The sequence below is a fragment of the Callospermophilus lateralis genome, chromosome 14 (genome assembly GCF_048772815.1).
Source record: "Callospermophilus lateralis isolate mCalLat2 chromosome 14, mCalLat2.hap1, whole genome shotgun sequence".
Classification (NCBI taxonomy): Eukaryota; Metazoa; Chordata; class Mammalia; order Rodentia; family Sciuridae; genus Callospermophilus; species Callospermophilus lateralis.
In genome coordinates this window covers 84,921,423-84,946,962 of record NC_135318.1, presented here as the reverse complement: position 1 = coordinate 84,946,962, position 25,540 = coordinate 84,921,423, and the positions used below count along the sequence as shown (strand labels likewise).

The 25,540-nt window shown below is 32.1% G+C and overlaps 1 protein-coding gene across 1 annotated transcript; it reads right to left on the bottom strand.

The window, feature by feature from the left end:
- Positions 1–1,195: 1,195 nt before the first annotated feature.
- Positions 1,196–25,320, bottom strand: LOC143380038 (uncharacterized). Its single transcript, XM_077105164.1, has 2 exons — positions 25,241–25,320; positions 1,196–3,140 (listed from the first exon to the last, which is right to left on the bottom strand). Exons 1-2 carry the CDS (start codon positions 25,318–25,320, stop codon positions 1,196–1,198), a joined length of 2,025 nt encoding a protein of 674 aa, XP_076961279.1.
- Positions 25,321–25,540: the final 220 nt, after the last annotated feature.

Below are 25,540 nucleotides of genomic sequence, written 5' to 3'. Positions count from 1 at the left end.
ATTGTGACAAAAATATTTTTAATGCTTTTTATACACATAAAATCCTGAGTAAAATTTAACTAACTATTGAGCAAAAGACATTGACATCCATGCTTGTCATCCAAGCAGCAGAGAAGGCTGAGGCAATAGAACCACAAGTTCAAACCCAGCCTGAGTACTAAAATTGAGGCCCTAAGCAACTCAGTGAAATTGTGCCTATAAAAAATAAAAAAAAATAGGGCTGGGATGTGCCTTAGTGTTTGAGTGCTCCTGAATTCAATCCTCGGTATACCGCCAAAATAACATAAATAAATAAGACATTGACAAAGGAACATGCTGTCCATCTGAGGTTATGGGAAAAACATTGATGTGATCATAGATTTCAGGTATAAGATAGTTTTATTAATGTGTCAGTTTGATACAAAAGAGGTCTTTAAGTACAGAGATAGCTTAATCAATTCAAACAGAGAAACTGATGAAAGGACAAGTGAACCTGAAGTGATCCACTGAAGGAAAGAGGGCCAAGTATCCAACAATGCTTCCTGCCCACCTCCATGGGCTCCTGTGTAATGGCCAATTGGGCAAGGGTTGGGATTTCACGGAGTTAGCACTGCAGAGCTATCTCTGCAATTGTAATTTTTCTTTCCAGTATGACGTTTCTGGTGACCAATGAGGTGTGATCTTACAACAAATGACTTTTACAGTCAATAGATTTGTGAGAATTGTCTCAAGTATGAATGACCTGTTTCTTGTTAACACTTGAAGCACACTTAAAACTTTGCCACATTCTTAACATTGACATGGCTCTTATCCAGTATGAATATTTGGTGAACAACAATACTTTTCTTAATAAAATAGCTTTGCCACATTCCTTGCATTTGTATGGTTTCTCCACAGTATGAATTCTCCAGAGTTGAAAAATGTGTGATCTTTGATAAAGAGCTTTGCCATATTATTTACAATAGTATGGCTTTTCCCCAGTATTTATTCTCTGGTGTCAAATAATGTCTGACAGTTGGTTAAAAGCTTTGCCACACTCTTTTCATTTGTATGGCATTTCTCCTATATGAAGTCTCTGGTGTTGACTAAGGAATGACTTTCAATGAGAAGCTTTGCAACATTATTGATATTTCTATGGTTTCTCCCCAGTATGAATTCTCTGGTGTTGAGTAAGGTATAATATCTTATTAAAAGCTTTGCCACATTCTTTACATTTTTATGGCTTTTCTCCAGTATGAATTCTCTGGTGTTCAGTAAGATGTGATTTTTGAATAAAAGCTTTGTCACCTTTTTTACATTTGTATGTCTTTTCTCCAGTATGGATTCTCTGGTGTTTACAAAGGTGATGTTTTGAATTAAAACCTTTGCCACATTCTTTACATTTGTATGGCTTTTCTCCAGTATGAATTCTATGGTGTGTAGTAAGGTGTGATATTTGATTAAAAGTTTTGCCACATTCTCTACATTTATATGGCTTTTCTCCTGTATGAATTCTCTGGTGTTGAATAAGGCATGATTTTCGATTAAAAGCCTTGCCACATTCTTTACATTTGTATGGAATTTCTCCAGTATAAATTCTCTGGTGTTGAGTAAGTTGTGATTTTTGATTAAAAGCTTTGCCACATTCTGTACATTTGTATGGCATTTCTCCAGTATGAATTCTCTGGTGTTGAATAAGGTGTGATTTTCGATTGAAAGCTTTGCCACATTCATTACATTTGTATGGCTTTTCTCCAGTATGATTTCTCTGATGTTGAGTAAGTTGTGATTTTTGATTAAAAGCTTTGCCACATTCTGTACATTTGTATGGCATTTCTCCAGTATGAAGTCTATGGTGTCGAATAAAATGTGATTTGCAATTAAAAGCTTTGTCACATTCTTTACATTTGTATGGCTTTTCTCCAGTATGAATTCTCTGGTGTTGAGTAAGGTATGATTTTTTATTAAAATCTTTGCCACATTCTCTACATTTGTATGGCTTTTCTCCAGTATGAAGTTTCTGGTGTTGATTAAAATGTAATTTGGTATTAAAAGCTTTGCCACATTCTTTACATTTGCATGGCTTTTCTCCAGTATGAATTCTCTGGTGTATACTAAGGTTTGATTTATTATTAAAAGCTTTGTCACATTCTCTACATTTGTATGGCTTTTCTCCTGTATGAATTCTCTGGTGTTCAATAAGGTATAATTTTCGATTAAAAGCTTTGCCACATTCATTACATTTGTATGGCTTTTCTCCAGTATGATTTCTCTGATGTTGAGTAAGTTGTGATTTTTGATTAAAAGCTTTGTCACATTCTGTACATTTGTATGGCATTTCTCCAGTATGAAGTCTCTGGTGTCGAATAAAATTTGATTTGCAATTAAAAGCTTTGTCACATTCTTTACATTTGTATGGCTTTTCTCCAGTATGATTTCTCTGATGTTGAGTAAGTTGTGATTTTTGATTAAAAGCTTTGTCACATTCTGTACATTTGTATGGCATTTCTCCAGTATGAAGTCTATGGTGTCGATTAAAATGTGATTTGTAATTAAAAGCTTTGTCACATTCTTTACATTTGTATGGCTTTTCTCCAGTATGAATTCTCTGGTGTTGAGTAAGGCATGATTCTTGATTAAAAACTTTGCCACATTCTGTACATTTGTATGGCTTTTCTCCAGTATAAATTTTCTGGTGTTCAGTAAGGTGTGATTTTTTATTAAAAGATTTGACACTTTCTTTACATTTCCAGATTTTCTCTCCAGTTTGATTACTGTAGTGTTTAAAAAGGTCTGTGCAACACTTGAAGACATTTTCACATTTCCTCAATTTGTAGGGTATATTTCCAATGTAAAGCCTATGGTTTTTAGTAATGGATGGAATTTGAGTAAAATATTTTTCACATTCTTTACTTATAGAGGATTTAGAACTGCTGTGATAAACAATTGAGGAATCATTAAATGCTTTTACATAGTTTTTTAACTTGTAGGGATTTCCACCAAAATTAATTCTCTGGAGTTCAGGAATTCTTGTAGTTTTATTAAAAGTGCTTTCACATACCTTATATCTATAATTTTTTTCTTGATTATTAAAGCTTGGATAACGAAATTTTAGGCATGGATTAAAACCTTTTTCACTTTTATCATTGTAAAGCTGTTTTAAATGATCACATGGGTGTTTTCTAGGATTTAAAAAAAGGCAAATTTTAATGACTTTCTTAGAATTTACACTATTTACACTGTTTTACACCAAATCTAATATACCGCTAATTACCTGGGGTAGAGATTGTCTTCAGGTCCTGAACAGAAATATTTGTGGACATTTACAAAATGGTACATTTCAAATTATCCCAATGACTAACTAAAGAAATTAACTACATAGAAAATTTTGTATCTTTTAGAGGAAGGGTATAATTACAAAATGCTGTGCAAATATATTTAAAAGCACACATGAGTCCTCAAATATGACTGCCATATATGTTGTTGTCTCTTTCCAGCTTAGACAATATCCTATACCCCTACAGTTCCAACTTGCCTCAAACACACTGTTGTTTTGTTATAATTTATGGGGAATCCTGCAGGCACTGGGACATAAACATGGTGCTTATTTGCCAGAACATTTTTCATTAAGCCAAAGACCAAACTGCATCTGAACTGGACTGCTCAATTTTCCAGCAAAATATATATATCACTGAGGGTGTTGTTAAAATTCTTTCTATGTAACTAGCTCACTGAAATCAGGTAGAAAATACTTTGCATTTGTTGAAAACATATTCCTGGAGATGCACAGATGAGTAGTGCTATGGCCTCAGATTTAGTTCACTCGGGACATGTATAGGATCCAGGAAGTCTCTGGATCTCACACTTGGAAAGTTTTTCTCATTCCACCCACAATCACAGAATGCATAGATATTTTGGGTGTTCACTAAGAGTCTGGTCAAAATCCCTGTTGATATGAAAGATGAAGCAGTGCATGTCAGATTGATCTGCTGAAAGATATCTATGAACTGTGCATATATTTTTTCTCATGGAATCCATTCAGAGAAAAAGTCTGATAACTGGGAACTCACAGTTGAAATCCAGTTAGTTTAAGACTATCCACTACATGTTATGTACTACCTAGTTTTGTCTAAATTCAGCATGGCACTGGAGATGGTATCATCCATTGGAGCCACATAGCTTCATAACATCACAGAGATGGGTGAGACTTGCCAGAATGCCAATCTACCTGTCTAAAGAAAGAATCTTACTATTGAAATTTTATTCCTACCTTTGATGTACACTCCCTTAAATAAAGAATGGAAAAATTATCTAGTCATCTTTTTTTAGATCCTATGTGGTCTAGAGAATCTATAAGGTGCTCTACCTCTTTTAACATAAGTAATGTCCTTGTCTCATATTCCTTTACTATTTTTTTTCAGATATTAATTTTTTTTTCAGGTGGCTCATCACTTTCCAAAAAGGAAATGACTCAGGTGGAATGCTTGAGGTCCCATGATATGAAGTGATTATGCTAACTTGTGAGTCATAAATAGATAGGCAACTACACAAAGATTGCTTCAAGTTGAATTAAAATTATAAATATTTACAAGCACCCTTGACTCAAGCCATCAAATTTCAGGGAGAAGGGTGTACAAAAATGGTATGCTGAAACAGTAGACAGATTCATGGAATGACAAAGACATTATAGGTCTTTGTTCCCTAAGGAGGAGAAATTTCATGGTAAGACAGGCCCCATTCAAAGGTGGTCTTACCTCACCAATGTGGCTATTTTAATGTTATTAAAAGTTTTACAATTACAAGCTTTAGTCCTTCATTGTTCTTCATTAGCCCCACAGCTTCCCTACTGCTTATGCACCAGGCATATTTTCTACTCCTCAGCATGAGTCAAGAAGAGTGTCAGAAGACTTACATTGTTCTCATAAGACCCTCATGTCTGCTATTGGGGTGTGATGCATTCCTGCAAGCCATTTGGGATTTGGGTTTTCAGGGAGACTGTGCTAGAAGTTCTTGATTCTTTCCTTTGTTTCAATTGCTGTACATGACAAATGAGCTGCATGCTTATTTGATGTGTTTTAGAAGGACCTCACTGCTTCTCTTCTATTAATTATTAATGCATTTTAAAAGCAATGCCTACCAAATTTTTACCTTAAACATATTTAATTACTCAATAGTTCTTTTCAACAAAAAGTCCTAGTGAGGCTTATTGCAGCATTTCCATTTCTGTTTAATCTGAATATTTTTCTTGTCTCTAAGTAAAAATAGTATATATGTGTTTAAATGATGAGACAATTTGTCTATATTGTGTAGAAAATCACCTTGTTATATCTTCATAAAACAAACAGATTATAATATTATAATTTTGTACTAGTGACCTGTACTCTTTTATCTTCTATCTAATGTGCAATCACATAGAGATTATTAAAAGTTAAAACATAACTGATTAATAAGCATTTTATTACTGTTTAGATTTTTTTCAATAAAATGCCCATTTCTATTCTAGTTTTATTTTTAAATCTTACTAAACTGGTTGAATATTTATTTTCCTGAAGGTATTTTAAAGATTCAGCTTTATATTGGCCTCTAAACATTGAATATATATGTAGTTTAATATATGTTGTTACATTTGAAAATATTTTGCATTGTAGTGGTTTTATACAAAATACTGAGTAGTAAATATTTTAAAATTACAACAATGTACTTAAAAATTTTAACCAAACAAAAAGTGGCTGACACAAGTTGAGGAGTCAGTCTTCTGAGATGTTTGTAATAATTTAACTTGATAAATTTGTAATTTTGTGTATAAAAATTTTTCATTATTTTTTTCTCTTTATTCAAAATTTTCTAAACTTTCCTCTCTTTTAATTTCTATTTCTTGTTTAAAATTAAGTATTAACTGTCTGGGTATCCATACCTGCTCTTTATCAAATTTTGCATAAAATATTTTATTTCGTGTTCTTCTGAAAATTCTTGGTTTGGATTAGAAGTCATACCTGAAATAAATTAAAATAGCAAGTTATTCCACTTATGACACTATGGTGAATAGACTCTGCAAATATAGAAAACCTTATCAAGGTAGGGGAGAGGAATAGCCATGGAACAGAATAATTTAAAGCCATTATTACTCAAGAAATATATAGAATTTACAACAATATGCTGACAAAAGCTGTGAGAACACTGAAAATGATCTTAAGAATTTGTAGCACCACAAATGAGGACAACATTCAAACTGACTGATATCACAATCACAGCACTTCATTTCAACATACTTGAACTCTACCTGTGACTCAAATGTTCCAGGAAATAAATTTCTTATTTAGTTTTTCTTTTTCAATCTTTTTGGGGAGTATTTCTTAGGACTAAACACAGTGCTATTCTATCACTAAACTACATCCATAGACCTTTCTATGTTTATACATTTTTTGAGACAGTTTATTACAACAATTCTAAAATTTATTTCGACCTGGCATTCCACTGCCCTAGATTCCCAATTATATGGAATTACATTTATATATCATTGCACATGACCTCTTTTTGTTTACATTTTAACTTCCAAATATTTTCCAAAATGACTATGATGATCTAGTTTAACAGATTTTAAATAGAAAAATCCCAATGAAAATAATAGCCCACACAATAAAGGGTATAATCTACTCAAGCAAACAAAAAGTTGAGAGTTGTAAAATTGATGTTGTTAATTATCTAAGCAATGTCCAATAACCGCTTGAAAGATATTTATTAAACTAAATAAAAATGTACAAAATTGAAAATAAATTTAGAAAAATAGCAACAGAAAAAGTAGAAATTATATATTAGAAATATTTTTTAAAAATGTCTCAGGCTGGGGACACATTTTAGATGGTAGATTGCTTGCCTCACATGCAAAAGGCTGGGCTTGATCCCCAGCATCCCCCCCCCCCCCAAACACACACACAGTCTCATAAATTAAAAATTGGAGGAAGAAAATATATCAAAGGCTAGAATTAAGGTAGTGCTGGACACAGTCATGAATGACTTTAATCCAAGCATCTTGGGAGGCTGAGATAGGAGGATCAGGAGTTCAAAGACAGACTCAGCAATGGTGACACACTAAGCACCTCAGTGAAAACCTGTCTCTGAGTGAAATACACAATACTGATGGTGTTGTAACTCAATGGTTGAGTGCCTCTAAGTTGAATTCCAAATAAATAAATAAATAAATAAATAAATAAATAAATAAAGTTAATAAATTTATAATCAAACTTTTAAAACTCTTCAAGAAAATAATTGATATCAAAAGATATAAAAAGAGAAATTTTATTTACAAAGATATTCTTTTATGATTAACAGTTGATTTCTTTGCAGAAGATTTCCATAAAGGAATTGAGATATATAGGAATTGGTATATATGTTGAAAGAAAAAGAAAATATGAACCTAGAATACTTTATCTATCAATATCATTTTTTTTTGAACTCTATGAAAAATACATCTTTAAAGATATGAAAATATTTAAAAATTGGTTTACTTCTTGACCTGCTGTAAGCGAAAAAATAAGTGGAATATTTCCAATAAAATATTCTGCACAACAGAAATCATATAAAATTTGAAAGCTTTTATGGAAAAGAAAAATATATACAATTATATATTTTATTATACATTCATTGTTGTATGTAAAACATTTCATTCTACAATAGAATGTGGAAAACTAAAGCATAAAAATTATCATAAATATTTGCTAATTAGAATAAATTAGAAAAGCAGGTGTGACATCAATAACAAATCATGGCAACACATATAAAGACACAGATTGTTTTAGAAAACCAAAATTAATTCAGATTAAAATGTAGTGCAAACAGTACTTTTTTTTCATTAATTTTCCTTTAGTTATACATAATACTAGAATGTATCTTCATATATCATACATTCATAAATTACAACAATCTATTCTTTTGGTGGTAAATTATGTGGAGTTACACTGGTTGTATAATCATTTAAGCATATAAGAATGTTATTTCCAATTTATTCTACTGTTTTTAAGCACTTAAATAATTCCAAAGTAATGACAAAATAAACATCAAGAATAAAAAAGTAGAAAAAAATAAATTATCACCATAAAAATGTATGAACTACAAATTAAGGCATAATTTAATAGTAGAAAAAAATATATAGCAAATCAACAAAACTTGAAAACTATAGAAGTTTTTTTCTCATCAGTAATTTAAATACCAATAAACAATTTAAAAAAAACTAATCAAAACACAATATGATCAACAAGATTAAACTTAAAAATATGTTAACTATGTCAGATGTAAATCTACAAAAATTCTCCTTAGATATAAGGTCACAAAAAGATTAAAAACAAAAGAATAAAACAAATATTACATTGAAAATTGTTGATAATATTTATATAAATAAGAGACAAATAGAATATTTTATAAAAATAAATATGCCAAATTCTTAGAATACAATCATAGGGAATATATTTGTAACTTTAATAATGTTTTTCATATACAGAAAGAAGAGACAAAATTCAACATCATAGAAAGCAACAACATAATAATAGGAGACATCAATCCCCAATTAATGCAAAGAATATAAAATAAAATTGCATTATTACCCAAGGAATTAAAAAAAAAACTCTCAAAAAACATTAAAAACCATTTTGGTTTACAGAGAAAATGTTGTCTGTAGTCTCTGGAATATAATTACAAAAAAATCAGGTTAAACGCACAAAACAAATGTTTACAAATATTACAATACAGAAGTTGCATTCTAACATAACATAATAAGACAAAATCAAAAGCAAAAGTGATGTTTAAAATTTATGAATATGAATTTAAAGCTAAATTCAGCAATTAAGCAAGGTCCTATGCAACTTATCTAGACATTGTAACAAAATGTTTTAAAAAAACAGCTGCCAGCCAGGCGTGATAACACACAGTTTTAATTCAAGAAGCTTGGGAGTCTGAGACAGCAGGATTGTTAGCTCAAATCCAACCTCATCAAAACAAGGTGTTAAGCAACTAAAGGAGACCATGTTTCTAAATAAAATACAAACTGGGGCTTGGGATGTAGCTCAGTGGGCAAATGCCCCTAAGATCAACCCCCAGTACCTTTCCCCAAAAAGGGGTGTGGATGTGGCTCAAAGGGTAAACACCTCTGCTATAGAAAAAAAGCCTATAGCACCCTAAGTAATCTATGAAGTCCATGTAATACCAATCAAAAAAATCAATATTATTTTTGCATGTACAAAGTAAGTTATTTGCACAATTCTATGGAATATCCTGGGTGCATACATAACTACAAATATTAAAATTAAAAGAAAATGCTTCCCAATATAAATTAAATAAAAGTTATAATATTCAAAAGATTATTTTAACTTGAGGTTAAATGAGGAAGACATGAGTAGTAAAACTGAAAGCACATCAATTAGCCCTCAACTTAATGGTCAAATTCAAAATATATTTACAGAGCTATTCTCGTTAAAACAACATTCAATAGAGACCAATGTGGCAAGCCAATCAAATTACATTTCATATGACTATATGTAGGTGATTTGGAATGAAATGTGAAAAGTTTTAAAACTTTACAAAGATCAGACATTATATAATATTTACAATGATCAATTTGTAAGATAGTATATTAAGTGAAATAGTAATACCAATCAAAAAAAAAATACCAGGTAATTCTATGTATGAGAGATATCTACTGTAGCCAAATATAGACACCAAAAAGAATGGCATCAGGGATGAAAAGGTGAGAAAAAGGATCACTTGTTTGGAGAAAAAATAAACTTACTTTTTGTGTGATACATACTTTCTAGAAAAAAAAAATCTTACAAAACTATTTATATAAATACTACTGAGCAGTAAATTCAAATATATGATACAGTAAGTTCAGGAAAGTTATACAGTATACAGTTTTTATCAAAATTAAAAATTTGACAAATACATAAAAGATAAACAGAATTGGAAACATCTTTATGGTACCTTTAAAATACTAAAGTCTTACTTTTAGACAAAAGAACAGATTCATATATAGAGAGATAATGAATATGCCATTAATTTTGGCAACTTGGAAGAAAGACTGAGGCATGGAAATAGAATTTTAGCTTCAGTCAATTAGCAAGAGTCTATTGTAAACTAAAAGTCAAAAGGGGTTGATGATGTAGCTCAGTATTACAAGAGTTCAATCCACATTGTGTGTGTATGTGTGTGTATGTATAAATATATAAACTTAAATACATTATATGATTAAGCACAAGAACTGAGTATAAACAATCAAGGTACTATATAAAATCATATATAAAAAGGGTTAATATTTATATATGTAAGAAAAATCATAAACAAGTTGATTGAAAATTGGAACATGGTTCACGTACAGTTTAACTTCAACTAATGTTTTCCTAAAGTGACAAATCAGGATAATTTCTATTCAATTATAACATATAGATATAGAAATAAAAGCAATATCATGGATGTGAGAAAACCTAATGAACAACACTGAAGATCTCTATAGAGTAAAACTCAAAAAAAAAAACAAAAAAAAAAAAAAAAACCCACAATTAGAAAAATGTAACCCACAAAATTCTGGATAATTGTATTACAATAGAAATGTTTCTTTTTACTTTTTTTGTAGTGATAGGTATACAGAATGCATTTATTATATCTGTTTATTTTTATGTAGTGCTAAGGATCAAACACAGTACAGCACACAAGTGAGGAAAGCCCTCTGCCACTAAACTACAGCCCCAGCCCTGAAAATTCTTCTTTAAACCACATTGATCAGCTATACTTACATAATCATTAGGAGCAGGTATTATGAAATACTGCTATTTATTACATGGCAGAAAAAAATTCACAGAATATCCAGTATAAGCATTCATATAAAGTTCTGATGAGAAAATTTTGAATGAGTAAATATTTAAATTATATTAAAGAAACTCTCCTATAATACTAATATATTACAATGGTTTTACCTAGATATATTTGGAAATGAGCAAGTTTTCTAGGGATCCCCCAAATTCCAATAAATATGAGGTTGTAAATATCCTCACAGGCATTGTGAAATACTCTGTAGGGATTCTGATTGTGGAAATATACAGTGAAGCATTCCTCTGGAGAGGAAACTCCCAGGGTAACAGGCACTCTGTTTCCCACCCTTAGAATGTGCTGCAATTTCCCCAGGAACTAGTAAAATAATGAAATAAATACATGTGCAATGTCAAGCTGCTATGGCAATTCTCTGCTTGAAAATGCTCTGCACTAGAGTGTTATCAGCCTCCAATATGATCTCTGGCACACAGCTCCTGGGAATAAAAGAACTTTCTTCATAGATAAGCACAATGTTTTACTGAGCCTAAAACTGTCCACATAACTGTAAGTTTATACAATGGACTTTCTTGAAAGCTACACAAAACTCCAAACATTGCACATTACAACATAGTATATAACTGAGGAATAAGGTGCATAAAGTTGCTAAGTTGCTAACCTGCCTAGTAATAAAATGAACAATATGTAGTAGTGATGTCAATGACCTAAATTAACCTATTGATATGAGGCAGCTTGGCTTCCTTGCCATTATGCCACCTTTCCTGCCTCTTGACTCTGTCTTTTTTTTTTAAACAATACTTTGTTAATTTGAATATATGGAGATCACTGGAGAAAAAGAAGGAGCTTAAATAATTGATATGCATGATAAACATTGAGAATGGAATGCTCTTTAATTCTTGCAACAAAAATAAACCTAAGCTTGAAAAAAATTAATTTTTGTGTGATTTTAGCTTATCAATTAACGTTTTTAAAGGTGAATTCCTCTTTGACATTTGAACCTCTTATCTGTATTCTTTGCTTCATAGATTTCTACTCACTTTGATATATGTCTGCTGTCAATTCTCTCTTCAAATCCCAAGGTTATTTCTTTGGGGGAAAGAAAGGTGACCAAGGATAACTTACAGACAGCAAGATGTTTTTGATGGAAAATGAAGTATGTCACATTTTGGTATTTTCTTGATAACTACAGAAGTCTTTTAAATATTTTCCTCCATAAGAAAAAATAAAGAGAAAACAATCTATAAGATTCTACACAATTATTTTCCAAATCATTTTTTTCAGATGAAAACACTAAAATACTTTGAAAACATTTTTATTCTCTACATTGTGAGCACTACTTAGAAATGAAAAGTTAAACATAAGGGAAAATCTAAACTTTCTTTTCTAAATAAACAAATGCCCAATCTTTGTCCTAAAAAACAAGAAACTAAAACTTTTTCATGCAAACTAGAAGTTGGCATAAGATACTCTATACAAGAAAAAAAATAAATATTGGTTTTGAATTAGAAGTTCTGAATAAAATTTAGGCTCACCAATAAAGAGTAGGTTTCTACAGATCTCTAACATCACATCTCCATATAAAGTCTGCTGAGAAGGGTCCAGGCATTTCCATTCCTCTTCTGAAAAATCAATGAGCACATCCCTTAAGGTCAATGGTTCCTGGAGTAAAAATGAATAAATATACATCACATAAACCATATGATTAATGACATAGTATTTAACTTCAGAAAAATTTTAATGAGAGTTAAAAGAGGTGGTTTTCACATATGGTAGTGATGTCAACCATTCAATAAGATTTTTATTTTTTTATGGTGCTGGGGATTGAACACAGGGCATTGTGCATGAAAGGTAAACACTCTACCATCTGAGGTATAATCCCAGCACAAATAATTTGTTTTAAGCAGTAAAATTGGTGGATAAATTTGGTATAATGAAACCCAGGGAGCAGCGTCTGAGAAGCAAAACACTGAAGCAAAAAAGTGAAAAAAATCCAACATAATTCCAAAGTATAAATAATAGTTATTGAATATTCAAAAGAAGCACAACCAAACAAAGCAATGATACTTGAGACATACATAGAAAAATTATAAGTAATAACTATACTTATAAAACAGTGGTCACCTTAGCGTGTTGAAGACATAAGAGATCACTAAAGACACACCAAAACTTTCAACAGTCCACATATTTATTTGAATGGTTATTTCCAACGTTGTCAATCTTCTCATTATTTAAACATACCATAAATCTATACTATATTTAAAAAAAATACTTTTACTTCTGTAGACCACAATATCACAACTCACTTCTAAAACAATAGAATAAAATTTTTAACTATCAAACTATTACAAAACACTTAGGTACTTGCGTCAACTTGAACTACATGGAACAAAGTTATAACACAAAATAAAAATAAAAAAGAAAATTAAGTGAACAGACTGTTAATCTTTCAGTTCATAAGGAAACGGACACATTAGGTTTTACATTCCCAGATTTGTAAAACCACTCAAACTGTGAAACTGTATCCTCACCTGGCTCATTTCAAAGTAGAAAGTGAGAGAATACTACGCAGTAAAGAAAAAAAATTCTGAAAGGTTCAGGCACCATAAATGCCTCCCTTACCACATGGAAATACATGTTTTTCCAGGGTCTCACTTATCACTAGTGAACCAACACATACATTAAGTTAGTTTAACATTCTGTGTGATACCTTTCTTCCGAAACAGTATTATTATTTTTTTAATTAGAGATTTAACCCAGGAGCTCTCTACCCCTGAAATGCATTTCAAGAAGTTTTTATTTTTTTTAATTGTGATAAATGGGCTTACAAAGTTGCTTAGAGTCTCTAGATTACTGAGATTGGACTCAAATTTACTTTCTTCCTCATTTTTCCACATCACTGTGATTACAGGTGTGTGCCACAACTCCTGATTCTGCAACCACTTTTGACAGCAAATGTGCAAACAACACCAATATTTCAACAATTAGCAGCCTAATAATTCAATTCTGATACCATCTAGTACATATTCCACAAGGTTGGTGTTATGCCTATAAGATTTTCCTAACTGAAGTGTGAGTTTCATGTCCCAGAATAGAATAATATTTATGTTTATGATTCATTTCCTAAAAATTAGGGTCCATACATCTACACACACAAGTTACTTATTCTGATAAAAAAGAACATACTTATGTATACCAGCTTCTTATAAATTATATAAATAGGGAAATTGAAAATTGAAACCTCGCATACAATATAAAAAATGTCAGAGGAAAATGGGACACTATATTGGCCATTTTAGGAAATAACTGGTTGAAGATATTACCTCCAATTTTTCTGTTCTGCTAGGGAAGAGCTCCCTTCCCAATATGATTTAGAAGATCCTCACTATTTTAAATATGCAGTTTCAAAAACTCAATCAGAATATTCCCATTATTTTCCCTAAAAAAAATTTAATTGAACACTTTTATATTCAGGGGTAAGAACAAAATATTTGTTAAAACAAAAAAAGTGAATCTTAAGTCTCTCCTTTATGTGAAACCATTAGAATATTAAGCCATCTCATGTCAGCCCAAAACAACACACACACTATTTTCTTAAAACTCTTAAGTATTTGTTGACTTCAGGGTAAAGGATACATCATCTGGAATTTTGATTTATTTTTTGTTAAGGGGGCATTCTACAACTAAGATATATTCTAGCCCTTTTAATTTTTTTCTTTCTCTTTTTTTTTTTTCTTTTTCGAGACAGTGTCTCACTAAGTTGCTACACTAAGCTTCAGGTTTGATCTTTCTTTCTCAACCTCCAGGTTGTTGTGATTACTGGCATGGCCTAATATGCACAGAATTTAATGAATTTTCTAACCTCCTTTGGTCCAATTTACTTTCACCTTATTTATTTGCTATTTCTTCTTAAAAAAAAAAAAACTTGACTGCCTAAGATTTCGGATGCATCCATATCTCCATATCTATGTTTGATGAATTTGAAGTATTGCAATGTAAATTTAGAAAAACAAAAACTGCTTATTACCAATCTCTGAATTTTTCTAACCTGACATTCTAGAAATAGCTCCACAGCAAGGAAAATTATAGCCATAGATACAACTAAGATCTTACTTAACCTTCAATGATGTTCTTTTAGAGGCTCAAAAAATTACCTTAGTTTGAATAAAATTTGATTTGAAATTTTACTCTATCTTTTCTCTTTGGAAACATTTTTTTAAACCTTTCAAATATTAGTGATAAATTACATTTTATATGTAATAAAAATATCAGAATAAGTGAGAGATGCTCAATCCATATAGTATGGGACTAGGAACACCAAAAAAAAAAAAAAAAAAAGAAGAATAAACTACGTTGAAGATATACTGTGCGTTATGCACATTTTTACTATTATCTCATGGTGAGAAATAAAAATGAATCATTTAGCTTAATTTTCAAAACAAAGTCCAAATTGATTTATCCAAATTATACCCTATTAAAAAAATACTGGAGTGTTCTTGAAAGTATTTGCATAGTAAAAAGTAGTTAAAGATATGAAGCTAAAAAATGTGCTTCTATAGCAGAGGTGTAATACTTTAGTTCATAGAATCCCATATAGTATTTACTTAAATATTTAGTTACCAACCCAAACATGAGGCACTACATTACGTCTTCCAATTAGCATATAGTGAGTTTTTCCTTGAAGACATCTGCACAAAAACAGTAGGATTTTTTATTTTTGAAATCTTTGCTTCAGTTTATTCTACTTTCAAATTCTGGCACCTTATAAAAAATCTTCCCTAGATGAGTAAGTAAATGGAAGTCAAAAATCATATTTGCCTTTCTTCTAAGTTATAAAATCAATGGATCTGAGCAGCAATGTATTTCTGTGGAGTTGAACCTAACATTTGGGGAATATAATATTAATATTCCAATATTTGATGTTTACATGAATCCTCTATTATGTTTTGAATTCTGGCTTCCTGTTTCTATTAACTGTATTTTAAGCTATCAAGTATTACAAACTACCAGAAAACTTACTAATTCATGATTCAAATGAACAGTTTTTGAGTAAGCCAAAATTATATTGACTTATCTGTGCTATTCTGATTTCAGCAGAAATTGTACATGTGTATGCTCTGCTATTTGACATGATTACCCTGTTCCTGGAAGAGAGATGACTGTCCGTTTTGGTCTTTTCATTCTCATCCATATAGTCTTTTCTCCTTTATAAGCCTAACATGAGCTGCTTCTTCTTCTTAAGATGATGAAGTTTACAAAGATAAAAACTGGAAGAATTCAACACACTTTAGGTCTAACCACAATACCAGTACGTTTCCATATTTACTCTCTTCTACTGGATGTAACATAGTAGCCATACTTTTTATTCACATATTGGCAAAGATATACTACCACTTGATAAGGAGATCTATAACAGATAATTGCCAATTTGCTGGGATACAAGGAAGTATATGGAACTGGAGATATTTTTGCATTTTATATTTTTTTCTTTTCTTTTAGAGAATATTTGTATGTCTATTGTAAATTACTACAATTTTATAATACCACAGGTAGTAAGAGGCTATTCAGATTTTGAACTCAGAATCACAACTATCTGTCTCAAAAACTCAAAAGATTTTTCTAGATTATATAATCATGCTACATTTCTATGGTTCTTAATATAGTTCAATTGATAATGCTTGCATTGAATGCAAAAGACCCTGGGATAAATTCCCAGGATGAAAAAAACAAAAACAACAAAAAAATAAAACTTTTCTGGGATTCTATGAACTAAAGTTTTACACCTCTGCTATAGAAGCACATTTTTTAGCTTCATATCTTTAACTACTTTTTACTATGCAAATACTTTCAAGAACACTCCAGTATTTTTTTAATAGGGAATAACTTGGATAAATCAATTTGGACTATGTTTTGAAAATTAAGCAAAATGATTCATTTTTTTTCCTCACCATGAGATAATAGTAAAAATGTGCATAACACACAGTATATCTTGAACGTAGTTTATTCTTTTTTTTTTTTTTGCTGTTCCTAGTCTATTATAATTTTCAACCTAGTCTAAACCTTGACATACTTTTTATAAAATAGTTTCTTTATTTGAAAGCAAGAAAACAAGATAGATCTACTGAAAAAATGCTTCCTCCACAAACACTTTGAGTAAATACCTGAAAATTTAAGAAAATCATCCTTTTATTTTTTTCAACATGGCAAATCTGTTTACTATAAACCCCCACATGAAAGGCTGAAGTGGATAAATCCACACAGCACACAAGTAAAATACAGAGACTTAATGCATTTTCAACTGGAAACCAGTGGTTTCCAATTCTGACTTAAGTGTATAGGCATTTGAAGGGCTCCTTAAATTTAAAAAGAAAAAAATGCATTAAAATAATGTAATCCATAACCCTGGAATTCATATCCCTGGAGAAAAACCCACCCATCATTGTTCTTGAAAGATTGGAAAAAAATTACCATGTATAGTAAAACTAAAAATCGCTACTTTAAATTAACATCTTTTAAAAAATGAGTTGCAAAGACAAATAAGATATATGCTCATGAATTTAGCTACACAATTTTTCAGTTTCTTTTTTTATAGCTATGAAAAGTACTTCTGATAATCAACTAACAAATAGAAAAAAATCATATTCTAATTAAAAATTCCGGAGATTCTTGTTGATATGTTATTGGTTGCTGAGAGCCATTAGCCAAGTAGGTATGACAATTTCCTTGCCAGCGCACCCCATGTTGCTTAGTGGAAGGACTCGTGGAAATAGGACTTGCCTTAGACATTTTCCAGTGACATTGCATGTAAGGTGACCTTGCTCAAGGAGCAGGGCGGATCCGGGTTTAGGGCAGATCAGGGTTATAGGCTCTCCTTGGATTTAGGGCATTCCCTGGTTTAGGACAATCTGGGTTTTGGGCGGTTCCAGGTTTAAGGTTATTCCTGCTGGTAATAGAGCATATCCTGCTGCCTAAGTTCCCCTTGAGTCTCTCCCAGGATTCAGAGAGTATCTGGGAAGCAGAGGAGGTGGATTTGTGAAGAACGTGGATTTCACCAGAACGTGCTTGGAGAAGGCTGGTGTGAGTTCGAGAATAAAGAATTGATGTTTGAATCTACAAAGCTGTGAGTGGCTCATGATTTTGTGCCCAGCCAGACTGTCGCATTTGGTGGCCCATATGGGGAACGTCTAAAACTTGGAATTAAGTGAAATTACTTGCCCCTGAAGGAGAGCGAAAGAATGGGTGACCATTTCAAAAAACAATGTTTTCTTGTTCTGATTTATTTTGTTTTTATCTCAAGTTGCCTGTTCCTAGAACTTTCTCAGGCAAACTGGGGAAAATCGTTGACTCAAGGTTTCAAGTTGTTTGCCTCCGAGGAAGAGAAATTGCTAGAGAAAAAAGGCACCCCAGTAGGACCAAGAACAGCTAGGACATATGTTGATACAATACAAAAATGTAGTCCATTGGTTTTTAAATATGAGTTATTAAGTATATCAATGGGACCATTATGGTATCCTGTAGAAGGATTTTTCTTCAACAAGAAAGAGAAGGCTAGTTCTGTTTACTACAGTTGTCTAAGATCTTGGTTTCTACAAAGTTCTAAGTAATTTCCAAAGCTAAAGTGTTGCAATATCAAGCACTAAATATAAAATCAAGTACTCTTTACTTATTAAGTTTCATAAGGTAATATATTTAAACATTATGTGTGTTTTCATAAATTGGTGAATGGAAAAAGGTTTAATATTGCTTTGGTCTGTCTTTGCTGAAACAAGATTACTAAGTGTTAAGATTCTATCATGGCTAATTTATATACAAAGAGTATAAGAAGTTTCAGTTGGGTTTCAATTATACTATTATAGTACAATAAAAAACATGAAAGTATTTCATCTTATTAAAGTGGAGTAATTTGTGTGAATCAGAAATTTTATAAGGGTTATTTCAGAATGTGAATTTATAAAAAGGGTTAATGGCTAGAAAAGAGATATTAAAAGATTGAAGATGTGAAAATATATTTAATATGGAAGGTTAAAAGAAAAAGAAATGTTTCTAGATGAGAAAATCTCTTTGTGGTAAAGTAAAACAGTTGTAAAATGTCATTTAAAAAGATTTTGAGGAAACTAGACATACTTTAAAAGCTTAAGAAAGGAAGAAAGAAGAAAAAGGTATTTTTACATGGCAGATTGAGACAAAGCTTCTAAATGGAGTAAAAAAGGCCTTTGGTTGAAAGGCAGCCATGTAAACTAACATTAAAGCAATTTAAAAAGAATCTAGCCTCGTTTAAAAGAGTGAAGCTGTAGGTGGTGAAAAAGTACATTTAAAAGTACAGTATAGATGATAATTAAAAGGCTTTAAAAGATTAAATTGAAGGTGGTTAAGATGCCTTCATGGTGGAGGAAAGATTGCATCTTTCGAAGCCTAATCTTAAAAACATTACTTAAAAATCTATGAAAAAGGGAAGATAATATTATAAAAGACATTTAGATTAAGAAGATTAAAAATTTAAAGTGGAAAACTTTAAGACAGAAGTACAGAAAGGTAAAGAAAAAAAGATAGAAAAGATGTAGGAAGATAGAGAAGATTTAGGAAGAAAAGAATTTTAAACCCACAAAATAGAAAACAAAAGAAAACTAGAAGAAAAAAAAGCAACTAAGGGTGAATGTATAAACCTTAGGGAAAAAAAATAAAAACTAGAAGACAGAAATAAGAGAAAAAAATGGTTGAAAATGTCAAGTAAGATATTTCAGATAGAAAATGCAAAAAGCTAAGACAACTATGAGATACAGACGTACTTATTAAACCAAAAAGAGGGAATTGAAAAGGGGTATATATCCCCCAAAGATAAACTTAAAATAACACTTTTTACTCTAAACTTTTTAAATTTGGATTCATCAGGACTTAGTGCTGCAGAAAGGCATATGTATCCAAAAAATGTAGATAAGCCTAAATTACTTTGGAAATATATTCTAACAGGACAATGGAAAAGTCCTGACCGAGTGATTGTCTAGAGTCGGGGTTCTGTTTGTGTTTTTCCACAGGGAGAACAGCAGCCGATTTGGATTCCAGAGAGATTAACTAAAACAATTTCTACAGATCAAAAAAAAGATGATTTGACGCAAATCCGGAAAGCTGATATCCAGAGCTCCAACTTGGCTATTCTTACATCTGCGACAGTGATTAACCAGGGTGCTTTTTTCAATATCTATTTTATTATTGCATTTTTCCACATCATAAGGTTCTATTTTTATTTTTGAGCTCATACAAACCTAGGTTAATGTTTTTGTGATCAGTTTTATTTTTTGACTGGAGTTTTTAAACATTGCAATGGAGATTTCACCTAGGTAAAGCTTCAAGGCCTTTATTATTGTCTTATGTGTTGTACTCTTGTGTTTTGTGTTGTATGTCTGTGTGTGCATATGTCCATATATCATATATAAGGAGCGCTCATGAACAAATGGATCCAAATTATTTTTTTTCTATTCACGTGATTTAAATGGCTTAATTTAAATTAGGTAAACAGCTGTTAAGGATTGTTTTTAAAGGAGGTTAACAGATCTATTTGTTTTCTTTCACCTTTCCTTTTCATTATATTTAATAATTCTTTTCAGGATAATGTCTCTTTAGCATCATTGCCAAAATTCCTATCTTCATCCTAGTGCCGGTGAAGACAAAGATAAAACCAAACTACAGCTTCTATGATAGCTATCACAGTAAACTGGATAAACTGATGCATCAATGAATATAACTCAAGAAGTAATGCTCAATCAAGGAGTCAACTTACTTTGGGAGGAAACAGACTTTGGGAGAAAATGGACATATTGATAGATTCCTCCGCTTTGAACTGCTTGCAGAACTTGTCTGGACTATGTAAGTATAGCTTGGTGCAGCGAATTGTGGTAGTGCTGGCATATCTTTGCTGATGGTGTCACCAGTGATGCAATTTTTCCCAAGGAGCTGTCAGTTGGCTTGGTGTTGTGGCATTTCTGTATCCTCCTCCTGTTTACTAGTGATGGTCTAAAATTTGGGGGCCAATGGCTATATGCTGGACCAGTAGTCAGTGACAGGTATGATCCAATTGCAGTGGTATCAACCTAATACAGGAGGCTGAGGCCTAAAGGTCAGTTTTCTGATGACGGGTAAGAACCATATGTTGAATTGGACAACCTACCAGGCATGGTCCTTAAGCCACATTAACCTCATTCCCCCACTGGCACCAAGGACAAATTTGGGGGCCAACAGAGGTGAGGCAAAGAACCTCACCCCCCCCACTGGTGCATAGACCTATCCACAAGTATGGCTGTATGATGGACCGGTAGTCAGTGACGGGTATGATCCAATTGCAGTGGTATCAACCTAAGACAGGAGGCTGACACCTAAAGGTCAGTTTTCCGATGACGGGTAAGAATAATATGTTGAATTGGACAACCTACCAGGCACGGTCATTAAGCCACATTGCTTGCTGTTTTATTAATCAGAAGGGGAGAGATGCTGAGAGCCATTAGCCAAGTAGGTATGACAATTTTCTTACCAGCGTACCCCATGTTGCTTAGTGGAAGGACTCGTGGAAATAGGACTTGCCTTAGACATTTTGCAGTGACATTGTATGTAAGGTGACCTTGCTCAAGGACCAGGGCAAATCCGGGTTTTGGGCAGATCAGGGTTTTAGGCACTCCTTGGATTTAGGGCATTCCTGGTTTAGGACCATCCGGGTTTAGGGCAGTTCCAGGTTTAAGGTTATTCCTGCTGGGAATAGGGCGTATCCTGCTGCCTGAGTTCCCCTTGAGTCTCTCCTGGGATTCAGAGAGTATTTGGGAAGCAGAGGAGGTGGATTTGCGAAGAACGTGGATTTCTCCAGAACGTGTTTGGAGAAGGCCGCTGTGAGTTCGGGAATAAAGAATTGCTGTTTGAATCTACAAAGCTGTGAGTGGCTCATGATTTTGTGCCAGCCAGACTGCGGCAATTGGTATTGCACCTTTATGTTTGAAGTGAGTAAGCACATTATGGCAGGAACACATGGCATAAAATTGCACCAGGTGTCAACAATTTGTTTCAAATACACACTCTACAAAGAACTAAACAATTCCCAATAGGTGTTATCCTTGTAATGTTTTCACTAAAAAAAAAAAAAAAAACAACCTTAGGAACAGACCACTAATACATGGACCATTATGAGGCAATTATTTAAACCACAAAACCTGTATTGTATTATTGATGTCCTTTGCATACACTGATCTTTGATAATATTTTTTTGCAAATTCAACTCAGTTAAAAATTACTGGTAATACACCAGTCACAGGACACAGTTATAAGTGTCTTGATCATGAAACACATCATTTTATCAAAGAATTTAATAGGAGACAATTTTTAAAGAAAATTTCTTAAGCAATGGGTTGTGTTGCATGCCAATAATCCTACAGTGAAGGTGTCTGGTACTGCTGGATTGCAAGTTCAATGACAAGCTTGGTAACATAGCAAGGTGTTATTTATGGATGTACTTCAAATTTTTCATTTAAACATTCAAGAACATTTGAGTTATCTCTTATATTAGACCATTAGGACTAGTGGGGCCATCAATAATTTTAAATAAATAATTATTCCACTCAGCTTATTATTTCCTAGTATTTCAATGACACTGTATTTTATTTTTACTGGTTGGTATGAAAATCATAATTTCCATTTTTTCATTTCAACTTAATTAGAGTCAATATTATATCTGTTTACTCAATACAAACTAAAAACCTTACCACAGACTGTTTATTTTCTTGAACCCTTTGTGCAATTACTATAAGTGTTTATGTATACATTATACATCCCAAAATACACTGTATAATTTTTGTACAAAATAATCATAGATTATTATAAAACAAAGAGAAACAAGTATCAATCATAAGACTGATAATGTATGCTATCCATGGTGGTACACACCTATAATTTCAGTGACTTGAGAGGATGAGGCAGGAAGATCACAAGGACAAGTTTTGCCTCTGTTACTTAGCAAGCTTCTAAGTCATTCAGCAAAACACTGTCTCTAATAAAAATATTAAAAAGGTGTGGGAGCTCAAGATGCTGCTTGGTGCTTAAGTTTACCTAGGTTCAATCAGTGGTACCAAAATAATGATTTCTAATATATTATAAAACTTAGGCTGTGTGGTAAAACTAACAGGATATTATTCTTTGTACTGATTGTTGTATGTTCTATGAGATACTTTGCTCTCAGCTTTCTAAAGTTTTTAGGAAAGTGAATTCAAGAATTCCAAAGTCACTAAACACTACACAATAAGGAGTATAGAGATTCTTTAATACCCCTGGTGAAAACTCTAAAACACATTAGAGATTAAAAACAGTTCTATGTGACCATTGTGAATTTAAGTCTTCACTCTCACAATTTTATCTACACAATGACAACACACTTTAGATTACATTCAGCCAGAAATTCACCACATTATACACATTAATCAGAAGCCCAAGTGCATATGCTTTGTTGACTTTTCCATTTTATCTAACACACTTCATTTATGAGGACCTTGAAAATATTTACTTTTTAAGTTCTGTCATTACTCATTTGAGGAAAGAACAAAATTAATATAGCAAGAGATAAAAAGGTCTTACTTTCACCATATTAAAAACTTTGGTGAGCATCTCACAAACCTACAATTCAGAAACAAACAACAACAACAACAAAAAAGACCACTAAAGAGACACAAATACATCCACTCAGAGAAAGAAGTGAAAGAAACATTTGTAACCACCAAGAAGATACCAGTAGCGATTAGAAGCTAAAATGATTTAAGATACAGATATACATATGGATAGATATAGATATAGGGAATGGAGTGTGTAAATATAGAGAATAGAGTGTGAGAGAGAACACATGGTGCTGTCACAGTAACTTATGACATTCAAACTTCATAGAATCTGAGAACTGTAGAAATACAAATGCTCCATTGAGCTTATTTTTATTTTTGCAGAGAAAAATTGAAAGAATCACACAAAAAGACATTTTATGCACAGTGCATGAAAAAAAGAGAGGGAACACAGAGCCAGGAGAATGTAGCAAAGACAGGTTAAGTATGCACAAAAGTGAGTTTAACAGATGAAAATGTGACATAATACACTGTCTCCACATGCAGAGCAGAGGACAGAGCCATGTCCATTGTGCCAGTCTTATTTGTTTTTTCTTGGAACCCTGGAAACTCTCTCAATCCTATGGGGCATTGGAATATTCCAACAAATACTCTATTCATACTTTCTGCCTGTCCTTGATCATCCTCTTACAATAAACATGCATGATACTTATTTGAAAACTGGTAAAGGAGAAACAACATCAGTGAGCTCTTTTCTTAATTTTAAACTTTCCCTGTGTATTTCCATGGATTTATGTACTTAAAGGGCATTTTTTTAATATTTTAGAATGAGGAACACTCCGTGATTAAAGCTAAAATATAAATTGGGAGAAAATACTTGCAAAGTACATATGTAGCAAAAAGATGATATGACAGAATGAAAGTGGTGTTATATTTGTGAAAAAAAGAAATACCAAAAGAGTATGTTACAGAAAAAAACATTTCTAAATCCACTTAATGAAAGAAGAAATATTCAACCATCATATAAATTTACAAAAAAAGAGTATAAATCACTACAACTGAGACAAGTTAACACTAAAGCAAATTCATTATTGCATACCAATCAGGAAGGAAAACATGAAAAAGAAGGGGAAAAAAAGGATTGAAATTACAAACATTCTAATTTATTAGAATTGTCAAATCCTTTTCTTTGCCATGCAAAAATTTAGAGCCTTGTGGAAAAATTGATTTGATACTGACTAAATAGGTATACATTAATGAGTCATCAGTTCTATTCTTGGGCAACAAAATATTCTGAATGTTTAAACAGGTAATTGCCACTGCAGTTTTTATCATGAAAATAGACTGTATCTACCATGACCTTCTACATTCCAGATTCCCTAAGTCAAGGCCCTGGTTACCAAGATTCCATAAGCCTATGCCCAGTACCACAACAATGTCAGAGTAAAGCATAAGGAATGTGGTATAGTTGAGAATCAAGGATCTGAACCTAGACATGATAGAAGAAAATGCAAATTAGAGAGTAGAAGAAAAAGTGGTGAGGGAGTAAAAGAATGGATCTGAGGAGGAAGAAGAAACTATGAACTGTGTATTAGATGAGAAAAATGTTCATCCCAAGTGGGAGAAAACAAGAAATATTGTGGCAGCATAATATTTACCCCAGTGGCCTAATATTTAAAAATTCCTAAAAAAGAACTGGTGTAATGGTGTAATCAAACAAGTATGCAACACATCTGGCTTCCTGCCCCTACCAGAGATGTCACACTCTTTTTCTTTTAAGACTACTAATTTCTTCCTCTCCAGGCACTGCTAATCCAACTTAAATCTGTTGTTGCTCTACTTCTGGACCTATTCCATTTAAGCTCCCTCAGATTACTGTCTCCAGTAACTCTTACCTAATTTTTTTCTCTTTAACCCATCGCACCAAATCCTTATACTCTTGTAAAGTCTCATACCTGAACTCGTAATGCTCCATCCCTGAAATTTTGAGCTACCCCTCTTTTTTTCTGACTCCTGAATCACCCTCCAATTAGTTCCACCAACAAAGCTTTAAGCATATTTGGTGTAAGATTTTTGTTTTCTACACAAAGCACTACATATTTTACTCATCTTTTATATAATTAAATAAATAAATGGTCCCATTCCTGTATATTTATTTATTTTAAAGAATAATATATTAAAAAAACAAGTTGAAA

Bases quoted from the DNA above. Each gene is read 5' to 3' on its own strand.
- LOC143380038 (XM_077105164.1), bottom strand. From the start codon at position 25,320: ATGGAGCATTACGAGTTCAGGTATGAGACTTTACAAGAGTATAAGGAT. The intron at 3,141-25,240 runs GTAAGAGTTACT...TTTAAATCCTAG, and splicing joins GTTAAAGAGAAAAAAATTAG to AAAACACCCATGTGATCATT.